This window comes from Equus asinus, chromosome 17, assembly GCF_041296235.1.
Source record: "Equus asinus isolate D_3611 breed Donkey chromosome 17, EquAss-T2T_v2, whole genome shotgun sequence".
In the NCBI taxonomy this organism is placed as follows: domain Eukaryota; kingdom Metazoa; phylum Chordata; class Mammalia; order Perissodactyla; family Equidae; genus Equus; species Equus asinus.
Genome location: NC_091806.1, coordinates 41,571,424 through 41,583,725, shown reverse-complemented (window position 1 = coordinate 41,583,725; position 12,302 = coordinate 41,571,424). Strand labels below are relative to the sequence as shown.

The following is a 12,302-nucleotide window of genomic DNA, read 5'->3' as shown; positions in this document are numbered from 1 at the left end:
ATTCTGCCGCTGAGCTCTGTGCCTCTCCCCTCAGCTGCTCCTCTCGTGCTTCCACATCTGGGATGTGACTCTTGCCTCACCTTCCAGCCTTCTTTCCTCCTCAGCGGCTCTGCTGTCAGGTTGGCTCAGCTCTTGAGCAGTTTGTGGCATCGATCCTCCCTGAGCAATGTTCAGCTGGCTCTGGGATTTATTCCACATCTTATTTTTGGATTGAGGTAACATTGGTTTACAACACACAAATTTCAGACGTGCATCATTATTTTTCACTTTCCGTGTAGAATGCATCATGTTCGCCAGCCAAAGACTGATTACCATCCATTCACATTTGTCTCACAGATATTTCTAGGGTCATCCCTCATGGTAGCCAGTAACAGATGCAAACATAACCTCCCATGTCAACCAGAAGGGCAAGGAGGACAAGGCATTGAGGGAAGAGGTAGGGCTAGTCATCGAGGTTGCACTGTTCCCCAGGTGAGCAAGTGCCGGGGGTTGTCAGGGGGTCTAACTCTGAGATGACCACCTGATGCAATACCCAGCACTTGGTGGAGCCTCACCTTGGTCCTTTATTCAACAGGTATCGACTGAGTGCCTACTGCATGCCAAGCACTGTTGCAGGCACTTGGGGATGCACCTGTGAAGAAGGCTGATAAGAATAGGTGCCATTGTGGATCTTATCTTCTTGTCCAGGAGACCGACAAAAATATAGTGAGATGGACACTATATGAGATGGTCAAAGCTGAGAAAAATGGAGACGGGAATGGGGATGCAGGTGGTGGGGAGGTGCAGGTTCAGATAGTGTGTTTGGAGACGGCCTCACCGAGTAGGTGACTTTTGGGTAATGAACTCAAGGAGGCAGGGAATGAGCCCTGGGCAAATATGTAGAAAGGTGTCCTGGGCGGGGAAGCAGCTATTGTCATGGCCCTGAGGCTGCACGTGTCTGCCAGGGTATCTGGAGCCGGGGAGTGGGTCATAGGAGATGACAGCCGAGAGCTGACAAGAACCTGATGTACATGGGGCTACAGGCCATTGTAATGGTGTTGATTTTTACTCTGAATTAAGTGGGAGCCGCTGGAGGGTTGGAGCACAGCAGTGACATGATCTGACTTATGTAGTTTTCGTAGATTCACTGGTTCCCCTGTTGAGAATAGTCTGTGGGGTCAAGGGTCGAGGCGGGAAAAGCAGGTTGCAGTCTTCCAGGCAACAAGAAATGATTCGATTCTTCATATGTTTTGAAGGTAGAGTGTATTGCTATGGCTTCTGTAACAAATACTGCAGACAAGGTGGCTTAAACAAAAGCATTTTATTTCGCCATGATTCTAGAGGCTAGAAATTCTAGAGGGATGGGTTCTTCTGAGGCCTCTCTCCTTGGCTTGTAGACGGCTGCTTTCTCCCTTTGTCTTCACAAGATTGGTCTTCTCTGTGTGTCTGTGTCCTAATCTCTTAAGGACACCAGTTGGATTAGGACCCATCCATGTGACCTCATTTTAACTTAATTGCCTCTTAGAGACCCTGCCTCCAAATACAGTCATATTCTGAGGTACTGGGGGTTAGGACTTCAATATAAGAATGGGAGGGGGGCATAATTCAACCTATAACACTTCCTTTATGTTGTAGCAGTATAATCCAGGTTTGTCTTGTCCATCGATCCTACTAGTAGGTATTAAACCCAGAGAAATGGAAAGCTATGTTCATACAGAGACTTGTACATAAATGTTTTTAATAGCTCTATTCATAATTGACAAAAACTGGGAACAACCTGAATGTTCTTCAGTGGGTCAATACATAAACAAATTGTGGGACAATGGAACACCATTGATTAATAAACAGGAACGGGTCACTGATACATACAGCAACTTAGATGAATCTCAAAAGGATAATGCTGAGTGAAAGAAACCAGTTTCAGAAGGCCACGTTCTATATGACGTCATTTACACACCATTCCCAAATAGACAGAACTGGAGTAATGGAGAAGAGATTGGTGGGTCACCTGGGCTCAGGGAGGAGGTGGAGGAGGTTTGACGACAAAGGGGTGACTAAGGGTGTTTTTGGGGTGAAGGAGTTCTTACACATCCTGATGGTGGTGGTGGTTACACAAATCTACATATATGTTAAAACTAGAATTTTACCCACTCCAAAAGGTCAATTTTATTGTGTTAATAAAAAATAAAGTATACAGTAAGGATAACCACCAGAGGTGTAAAACCATATCTATAACTTACAAATCAGTCTAAAAAAAAAAGCGAGGATGATAAAGAGATCTCATTAATCCAACAGCAAGCAAGAAAGCTGAAAATATAAGCTGAAAAAATAGCATGGTAAATAGAAAACACAAAATAAGATGGTACAAATAAACCCAAAGATACCAGGAATCGCAGTAATAGAAGTGTGACTGGGCACCCGCCCTCCCCCCAGGGAACATTGCCAGCGTCCCTTGCAGACAGCGTGGCTCTGTGACTGCGTGCTCGCCCCTGAGAGCGAGTGTAAACAGTGTGTGCCAATCCCAGGCCCTGGGCTTAGGAAATCAGGGGCCTTGTCCACATTCCCTATTTGCCTTCTCAGTGGCTGGAACCTAAACATGGCTGCCACTGAGCATCAGCCTGGGAGATGATGCTGATGCTCTGGGAGTGGCGGGACGATGACCAGGATGACCCTGAATGTCCATGGGGAGCAGAGCTGCCTCACTGACCTGGACCATTTTCTCCTAAACTGTTAGGTGAGAATGAAATAAACGTCTAAATTCTTTAGGCCACTGTATTTTGAGTGTCTTTGTTGGGCTACAAAACCAGCCTCCTGCTCTAGGTCCTGAAGGGAGATGAGACACATCTCAGGCTCCTGGTGGAGGGAGGGGCAGAGTTTGAGGAGCCTTCACCCCCTTGTGCCTTCTCTCTGTGTGGGGCCCAACACTCCTGCAGTCATAGGCTCATGGCCACAGAGCGAGCCAGGCCTGACATGGTGGTGACAGGTGGACAGTCTAATGAGAGGAGGAGAGGCAGGCCATACTGTGTAGCTCCAGGCATAGGTTGGCCTTCTTCTTCCCTGGTCAGGCCCTCTGGATCCCTCCTCAATGGTGGACACAGTAGAGCTGCACGCTGCCACTGATCCGGAGCTCCCGTAGCCGCTCCAGGGTTGGCTGGTCCAGGCTGGTGGTCCCTATGCCCTGTCCATTGAGCGCCAGCTTCAGCCCTCCCTCCTGGCACAGGAGCAGCACCTGGAAAATGAGGCCATGAGGCACTGCAGGCTTCCAGATAGACCCTCTATCACCTGCCTGATGCCCCACCCAGAGAGCCCCTCCTTCCCTCAGAGGACACAAGGACTGGACCCATGTGGTGCAAAAGCACAGGACAAGAGGCCCAGCTTGTCACCAGCCCACTGGGACCTTCCACAAGGATCTTCCCAGCCCTGGGTGTCAGTTTCACCATCTGTGACAGGGGTTGCTTCCCCTGGAGGAGTGATTCTCAACCCTGGCTGCACGTTGGAGTCATCAGAGAGCTTTTTAATAATGCTTTTGCCAGGGCCACCTGATTAATTAAATCTGGGTTTCTGGGTGTGGACTCCCTGGTGCCACCATGGAGGGTTGAGAGCCATGGCATGGGTGTTCTCTCCCCCAGTGGGTTCTGGCTTCCCCACCTCCCCAGTGACTCCCAGTCTCCTGGATGGGAATGCTGCTCTGCACTCCACCCCCGAGGGACGGAGGGACGAGGCCACTTGCTTCTGACCGACCTCGAAGAATCGCTGGGGGTAGAAGAGGAAGGGGGCCGAGATCAGCGTCTTCCGTCCCCAGGGCGAGATCCAGGCCAGAGTCCTGTCTGCGAAGGAAGCCCTGAGTGTCACAGGAACATGGGCGGCCTTGTCCCGCAGGCTCAGTGTGAAACTGTGGAAGGGCCGAGAAGGGACTCAGCTTCCATAGCTGCCAGGCCATGTCTCCCTGACTCCACTGGGCTGTGGCTGCTGGGCCCTGATGGGAGGATGGAGGTGGGAGAAGGGCTGGAAGATTTGGAAGATTACCTCGCAGAAACAGGCAAGCCCTTGGACACCTAACAACTCAGAGGGGTGGCAACCGCTGATGGAGTCTTAGGATGAATCCCCATGTTATCACCTTCTGGCTGGAGGACCACTGGGAAGCAAATTACCTTGCCTGAGCCTCAGTTTCCGCTCCTCAAAATAGCGATAATTATGATAATAGTACTAGCTAACATCTGTTGAGTTCTATGTGCTAGGTATAGTCTTAAGTGTTTTGCCAATAGTGTAGGGGCTAGAGCAAGGCTATTTGGGTTCAATGCTCCTGTGCAACTTTCTAGCCCTGCGACCTTGGACAAGTCACTTACTGTCTCCTTGTATCAGTTCCCTCATCCGTAATGTGGGGATAACAATGGTACTCGTATAACTCAACAACAACAAAAAGAACAATCCAATCAAAAAATAGGCAGAAGATCTGAGCAGACATTTTTCCAAAGAAGATTTACAGATGGCCAACAGGCACGTGACAAGATGTTCCATGTCACTAATTATTAGGGAAATGCAAATCAAAACTATAATGAGATATCAACTGACACCTGGCAGACTGGCTATAATTAATAAGATAAGAAATAAGTGTTGGAGAGGATGTGGAGAAAAGGAAACCCTCCTACACTGCTGGTGGGAATGCAAGCTGGTGCAGTCACTATGGAAAACAGTACGGAGATTCCTCAAAAAACTAAAAATAGAAATACTATATGATCCAGCTATTCCACTACTGGGTATTTATCCAAGATAAGAAATAAACAATTCAAAAGGATTTAAGATATGGAAGCAAGCCAAGTGCCCATCAGAGGATGAATGGATAAAGAAGATGTGGTATATATAACAATGGAATACTACTCATTAAAAAAAGACAGAGTTGTGCTGTTTGCGACAACATGGATGGACCTTGAGGGTATTAGGTTAAAGGAAATAAGTCAGACAGAGAAAGACAATATTGTACAATTTCACTCATATGGGAAAGATAAACAAACACACAGATGAGGAGAACAGAGACTAGTGGTTACTAGAGGAAAAGGGAGTCGAGGGTCGTCAAAAGGGGTAAAGGGACACATATGTATGGTGTTGGCTAAAAACTAGACTATTGGTCATGAACACGATGCAGTCTATACAGAAACTGAAATATAATAATGCATACCTGAATTTACACAATGTTAAAAGCCAATATGATCTCAATAAAATAAAAAAAAATTACCTGCTGTATCACTAATAATAACCATGTGACTTTGAACTATGAACCTGGTCTCACCTCTCCACATTTTGGCAGGAGGAAGTGTTCTTTCTATCACTGGGAATTTTTTCATTTTCCCTATAAAATTGGGATTATATTTCTCTTTTTTTTACAATAGGGAAGCTCAGGATGCCAGAATCAGAGAGGTGTAGGGACTTGCCCATGACCACGCAGTTTATAAGAGGCAAAATCAGGAACCTAACCCAGTGGTGTCTGACTTTGGAGGCCCATGCTGTCCAGGGTCGTGCAGCACTGCCCCAGAATTCAGAGGCCTGATCAGGAGTATGCGGGGCCAGGGTTTAGTGAGGTCAGTGACTTCAAAAATAAAATCAAAATGAAAGGGGATCTGGCAGGGAACACACAGGGTGCCCCCCTCATCCCCCTGCCCCTCCACTGAGAGAATTTGGTACCACCACATTTGTGGAGCACTTGCTGTGCGCCTGGCACAATTCTAAGCCTTTACACCACACCTGAGGCCGGCACTATTATTACCCCTTTTACAGACAGGGAAACTGAGGCACAGAAAGGAAAAGTAACGGCCCTGAAGTTGCACAGGTAGAAAGTGTCCTCAGCAGAAGTCAGTCCCAGGCAATCTGGCCTAGAAATCCAATGCATTTCCAGAAAGAAGGGGAGGAAAGACGGAAGGAGGGAAGGAAGGAAAGAAAGAAAGAGACAAAGAAAAAAAGAAAAAGAAAAAAGAAAAAAAGAAAAAGAAAGACCCTTGTCTAACTGGCTTGGAGCTCACGGGTTTGGGACAGGGAGCGGGCGCGCCCCCTAGTGGAGAAGTTAGTTATTGCGTCCCGCCGAGTCCCCACTTCCCAGCACCAGCCCTCCCCTCTGGGGCCACCAGGCTGTGTTTCCTAAACCAGGCACTGTGTCACCAAGGGGGGCCCATCCTCTTGCTGGGTCTCAGCCTGCGCCTGCAAAGCGCCTTTCCTGAGGCCCCAGCAGGAACTTGCGAGGAGAGGCTGGCTGGCCTGACCAGATACACAGGCAGGGAAGATACTCCCACAAGTGGGGCTGCGGGGGCCCGGGAGGCAGCCTGAGCCCTGGTCCCAATCCCAGCCTGACTGTCACAAGGTCTGTGACCCTAGGCGATTTCCCTCTCCTCTGTTTCCTTATCTGTAAGATGGGGATTAAATGGTGGAGTTGGAGATAAAGAGGTAATGCTTATAAAGCTGGTGCCCGGCACAGAGACGCTTCTCCCTCCCCTCCATCCGCCTACTTACTCCTTTGGCTCTGGCAAGACCAGCCCCCGCACTATGATGACCTGTCCGGGCCAGAGACCCCGCGGAAGGGCACGTGAGCAGGGCACCTCCTGAAGGAACAGGGAGATGACTGAGAAGGTGGCTCACAGAGGGGCTCTGGGGGGCTGCCGCCCCCAGGAGTGGCTTTCTGGGCTGCCCTCCGGGAGCCCTGGAGCAGGTCAGTCTCTGCCTCTCGGCCTGCAGCCAGGAGGAGACTCAGCTCTGCTCGTTTATTGAGCACGTACGGCCGGCCTGGCCTCCTATAGTCCTCTCCAGGCTGAGCTCCGGGCCCCTCTGTGCCCTGAGCATCATGGATGTCCCCCATCACTGCACCCTCAACTGTAATGGTCCTTCATTGGTCTGCCTCCCCACCAGCCAAGAGCAACTGGTGGGCTGGGACTGGCTTGTCCCTCTATCCTAGAGCCCAGTGCTGGGCCTGGCATAGAAAAGTATCAGTTAATTGCGTGCAGAGTAAACGGAGAGAAGGCACAAAGAAGCTGTAGCTTCAGCCTGAAGCTGCCCTGCCCACCACAGCCTGCAGCTTTGTATAAAGGTAGGACAAACCCTGGGGGCCTTTCCTACCAGGTGGGGGTGTCCTCCCACCCCTCATGGAGCAGGGGGGGACAGAACCTCTGAGGGAGGTCACTTACCAGCTGGGGGCTCTTCGGCAGGAAAGGCTGTCAAGGAAGGAAAGAGGAGACATGCAAGCCTTGTGGAGTTTGCTCAATGAGGGAACCTCTTGTTATTATTATTAAAAATTGAGGATATTTGGGGTTTGTCTCTCTCAGAGACAATGCAAGTAAGTCACTGGAGTTCCAGCAGGGTCTTCTTGAATTCAGAGGGACACTAGCCCTGGAATAATGGCGAAGAACTCGATGGAGGCTCTGTGTGGCCTTGGGCAAGTACATGGGCCTCATCTAGCCTTCCGCCCCACAGGCCGACCCCAGCTGCCTTGCAGGGTTGCTCTGGGAATTGAAAGCTCCAACCTAAAGCGATCTTCTGAAAGGAATGCCAGGGCCCTGTCCAGTCTGGGCAGCCAGCCCACCCCTAGCCATCTTCCCAAGCTGGGCTGGGAGAGGCAAATCCAGGCTCTGCAGGGACTGAGCGGGTCGTATCCATGGCAACAGCACAGGGAAGGAAAGGGCAGCTGGGCCCTGTGCCTCCTGAGCAAGAGCCCAGGGCAGGACAGGTCATGCTGGGAGGGGGGAGAACCAGCAGCTCAGCTCGCATGGCTGGGACCACAGGGGCCAAACTTGTTCTCAGGAGACTCACGTGTCCAACCGGATACTCGCTGCCGCCCTCCACGAACGGCTGTTCAGAAAGAGAAAAAGAAACAGGCAGGATTCCGGACCCTTGCAAGCCCGGAGAGCTATTTATTTGCCCTGCCTGCCCTGCTTGTGCCTGGGAGGCGGGCAGAGGCCAGCTTTGGCCTTGCCGGCTCCCTCATTCTTCCCATCGGCCTCGTCAGTGGTTCTCACACCTGGCGTTTTGAACATGCTGGTTCCATGGCCCCACCTCAGACTGACTGGTCCTAGAAATCTGCATTTTTACTAAGTTCCTCGGGAAGGGATGATATCGCCAGCTGCCATGTTTGGGCCACCCGCTGCAAGTCTCCAAGTCATTCACCTCCTGGCCGTTGCTTTTCTGCATCAGCCAGACCCCACATCCAGGACAGACTGCTGCCTAAGGCTCTGGGGTACCCCTTCTGAGGTCACTTTCTCTGCCCCTTACCCCACTCATATCTGACACCGGGACGGATCCCCTCTACCTTGGCTATAATTGGTGTGACAGGGCTTGTCTCGGGCAGGAGGGGGTCCCAGGCCTGTCCAGGCATCAGGGGGAGTCAGGGGCTGCTGCTATCCAGTCCTCGGCTCCAAGTGAACTTACGTTGATGTTCAGGAATCCAACAGCCTTCACCAAGATGTCACCAAATATGCCCAGGGTGTCCACCCGAGACAGTGGGAGCCGGTAGCGGTAGTGGAGAAAGTGCTGTCCATTCACGCTCACCTGGAGACAGACAGAGCTGGCTCAGCAGCCGCTGATGCTCACTGAGTTTGTGCTAACATGCCAGGAATCAGTGCACACTCTTACATGGAATTTTCCTCATTTAACTTCACAGCAACTCTAGGAGGCGCGTACATATTACAGACGAGGTGCCTGGGGCTTGGGGAACTTAAGTGACCTTCCCAAGGTTGCAAAGCTGGCAGATGGCAGAGCTGGCTTTGGAACCAAGGCACCTCTCGACATCCCTCTCTGCCCCTGACACAGCACTTCCCCACATCGCCCCTCATTTCGCCTCTCAGCAGACTCTCCAGCAGCAGCATCCCCATCCACAGGGGAGGAAATGGAGGCTCAGGAGGCTGTGTGAACCCCTGTCCCTCCCTCCCCCCACTGCTGGCTCCCCACCGACTCCCCTCTCCCCTGGAGAAGTCTGGAGATCCCACCATCTTTCTGGCAGGAGGTCACATGGGTGGTGACAGCCTTGAGGTCTGGTTCTCTCTCCGTGCCCCCACCGCCTCAGCTGTGAGATGGGGAGATTGAAAGTACCCTCCTCAAGGGTTGTTTTGGGGATTCGATGAGCTGATATTTAAGGGCTTAGAACAGTGCCTGGCACATGGCAAGAGCTCTCCCAGTGCTTGCTGTGACTATGGTAGTGGTGTCCTCTCCAGGGCCAGGGCACCATACAGGGCTCCTGCTGCCATGTGTTCCAGGCCATGTGGCCCAGGGCAGCTTGGAAGCGGGCTCAGCAGCTCCTTGGTCCTCAACCCCTCCCCCCAATACCCCTTACTACGGTGACATGGAGAATTCAGCTGAAGGAAGGAGGGGTGGAAGGACACAAGCTCCAGACACTCGAGGCCCATCCCTTCCACTCACCTTCATCTGCTCATTTTCAAAGAGAAAGAGGATGAGGAAGCTGTCGCCTCTCTGCAGGGCCACGTTGGGCCATCGGGCCTCGACCTGCCAGTGCCCATGGTGCAGGGTGTTGCAGATGACGTGGGGCTTGGTGGTGTGGAAGCGAGGGTTGAAGTGGATGGCGATATCTGGCCGGGGATACAGAGTGCAGCCGCACTGAAAGTCCACCTGGAACCTGGTGAGAGGTGGGGCTCTGAAGGGACACTTCCCGTCAGAGACCCCCAGAGACCCCGAAGGCAGAGAGGAACCCCTAGCTCGATGCCTCTGGGGCTGAGCTCCAGCACCCCCGTGGAGCACTCCCCTTACCTGTGTGCATTGCGAGGGACCACTCCCTGTAGCATGACCATCTTGCCCGCACGCAGGCCACCAAAAATTGTCGTGACATAAGGAACCACCTGAACAAGGGGAGAAACCCATCCATACAGGGTTGGAGAAAGAGCCTAGAGACCCCTGTGACAGGATGGTGGGAAGGGAAGAAGGACAAGGAAACTCAACTCTCCCGCCCCAAACGGAAAATGCCCTTGGGGGAAAAATTAGTTTTCTCTGAAATGTTCCCTTCCGCCTACTCCCCACTCCTGGACCTTCACATGTCAAAGCCACATTGCACCAGGGAAGCCAAGTTCAGCTCCTTCACCTCCTTGGAGCACCAGCCCAGTGCCTCTCCCCAGCTCCTAGGGCGCAATAGTGTCCCCAGTGAGGCTTGCTGCCCACTAGATGGCGCCGTGGCCTCCAGAAACTTCCTGAGGCCTGTTTCTTGGCCAGAGTCCAGGAACTGGAGGGCAGAAGGATGGACAAGTCGGGTCCTGAGAGGTACCCTGATATGGATGGCTGGAGAGATTCCTAACAATCGAAGCTGCCTGGCATTCCTAAAATACAACACACACTTTTATAACTCTCTGCCTTTTCGGGCTGTTTCCTCTGCTCTCCCTCCACCCTGTGAAATCCAACTTGACTTTCAAGGCTCCTGACATCTTCTCTGACACCCTCTCCAAGCATTGTCCACTTCGGTGCCTCAACTATCCCTTCTCTCCCCTGTGTTCCTAGAACACCTCACCCGCATGGCTAGCTTGCTCCTTGGCCGGCTGGCTTAGAGGGAGATGTATGGGCTGGCTGTTTACGCTGGGAGGCACAAGCCTCTCAAAGCTGAAGCCCTATCTTTCCCTTCTGTGCTCAGTGCCCTGCCTGGCGCAGCGAGGGCTCTGAGTAGGTGTCTGCAGAGTGAATGTGAACATGCAGCAGGTGCACATTGAAAAGTATCACAAGCTGGCCTTCACGTGGCGTTCTCCAACTCCCAGCAGCCTTCAGAAACCCAAACCACCTAGAAAGAGCCGAGACCCAACAGTGGGCCCTCTAGGTGGGAGCTCGCAGCCTGCAAAGCAAGGAGCCGTTGGAACTTGGGCAGTGCTCCCCCCATTACTCAGGCACCTGGGGAGGCGGGGAGCTCCTGAGTGTCACAGCTCCCACAGCTTTGCTGGGCTCAGCACTCAGTCCCTCCCACTTCCCAGGCTCCAGGCCTGGCCTGTAATTAACTGAGCCGATGCAACTCTCATGGGAGAGAGGGCCAAGTAGAGAGAAAGGGATAATTAGTGCTAATTAGTGGGAATTGGCTGGCCAGCCACTTTGCTAAGCTCAGGAGGGCCTTCCAGAGCCTATAGGCAGGTGCAGAGGGCTGGCGGGGGCGGTGGGAGGGTTGGGGTGGGCAGCGGGGAAGCAGGGCTCAGCTGGAAGGGAGGAGCCCTGAGACCCAGGCGGTTGCAGATCCTAGCGACTGCTCACCGGGTGGAAGACCGGCGGCTGCAGGATGAAGGTGTCAGGAAGTGGGTCCAGTTTCTCTCCAGATGACATGAGGGGTGGGGTGTCTCCAACTTGTGCTGCTGATCCTGATTCCAGGAGCCCCCACTGGATTGACTCACTTTTCTCAGCCCCAGCCTGGATCCTAAGAGCCTGGGGCAGCTCTCCCAGCTGTTAGTCTCCCCTGTGCCCAGCAGGGTCCTAATGCCCCTTGCAGCCGGCCTGGGAGAGCCCCAACCAGCTGGAGTGGGGCTGTGGGCAGAAATCCCTGTCCAGGGGTAGGAAGCTCATACTAACTGACTAACTAGCCCCTCTGGGTCTGAAGCCCACGGCCTTGGCAGAGGAAGGCCAGAGGCTGGCTCCTTTGGGGACAACCAAGGTTTGTGGTTTTGTGGCTGCCTTCTGTTCTGAGCCCTCCCAGATCACAGGCTGATCTGTGGGTGGGGGAGGTGCACGTGGGCAGGTCCCAGGAGAAGCCCCGCCCCAGCTTCCTGGATGCCGTTGCGTGGCTTCCCCTCTCCCTCCATCTGCTCCCTCTCCGTCCTCCCCTCCTCTTCCCCTCCCCACTCTGCCTCTACTCACCTTTCTTCCTTCCCTGCTTCCTCTCTCCCCCTTCCCTCCCCACAAAGTTTTCTTCTCTTTCTCTCATTTCCCTGTCCCTTTCGCACTCTTCTCCCTTTTGCAAGTTTTATAGTCCCCTGTGGCTCGATTTCAGCTTCAGCTGGCAATGCCAGGGCCCAGCTGCGGTCACAAGAGAGTAGAGTGAGGGGAGGTGAGAAAAGAGCAAGGGGAGAGGAGAGTCCCCTTAGGCTGAGAAAAGGCAGCAGCGTGCAGTGGGGAACACACAGCTGCACCTTGCTCAGCCTCTGTTCTAACGTGCTGTGTGCCCTGGGACAAGTTATTTGCTCTCTCTGGGCCTCCCTATCATCATCTGCGTATAGAGAGGGCAACTATTGCAGCATGTCTCCAAGGCAGGTCTGTACCTGGGGGTGGGCCCAGATAGCTGCGTTTTCATCAAGCTCTCCCATGATTCTTTGCACAGGAGTCATTCCAGTTCTAGTTCAAATTCCAATAAGGCTTTCCCTTTAAAAAGCAGCAGAACC

General features: G+C 52.7%; 1 protein-coding gene across 3 annotated transcripts; it reads right to left on the bottom strand.

Annotated features, from left to right (window-relative positions):
- Positions 1 to 1,281: 1,281 nt before the first annotated feature.
- On the bottom strand, positions 1,282 to 11,860 carry LGALS12 (galectin 12). Of its 3 annotated transcripts, XM_014827095.3 has the most exons (9): positions 11,185 to 11,860; positions 9,715 to 9,803; positions 9,370 to 9,583; positions 8,383 to 8,502; positions 7,768 to 7,806; positions 7,146 to 7,172; positions 6,478 to 6,566; positions 3,721 to 3,871; positions 1,282 to 3,208 (listed from the first exon to the last, which is right to left on the bottom strand). In XM_014827095.3, the coding sequence occupies exons 1-9, from the start codon at positions 11,251 to 11,253 to the stop codon at positions 3,062 to 3,064; spliced, it is 945 nt and encodes a 314-aa protein (XP_014682581.3). In that variant the 5' UTR covers positions 11,254 to 11,860; the 3' UTR covers positions 1,282 to 3,061. The 3 variants fall into 3 exon arrangements, with proteins under 3 accessions (XP_014682581.3, XP_070344151.1, XP_070344150.1); XM_070488050.1 differs by lacking the exon at positions 7,146 to 7,172 and having other exon boundaries at positions 11,185 to 11,387; XM_070488049.1 differs by lacking the exons at positions 6,478 to 6,566; positions 7,146 to 7,172 and having other exon boundaries at positions 11,185 to 11,779.
- Positions 11,861 to 12,302: the final 442 nt, after the last annotated feature.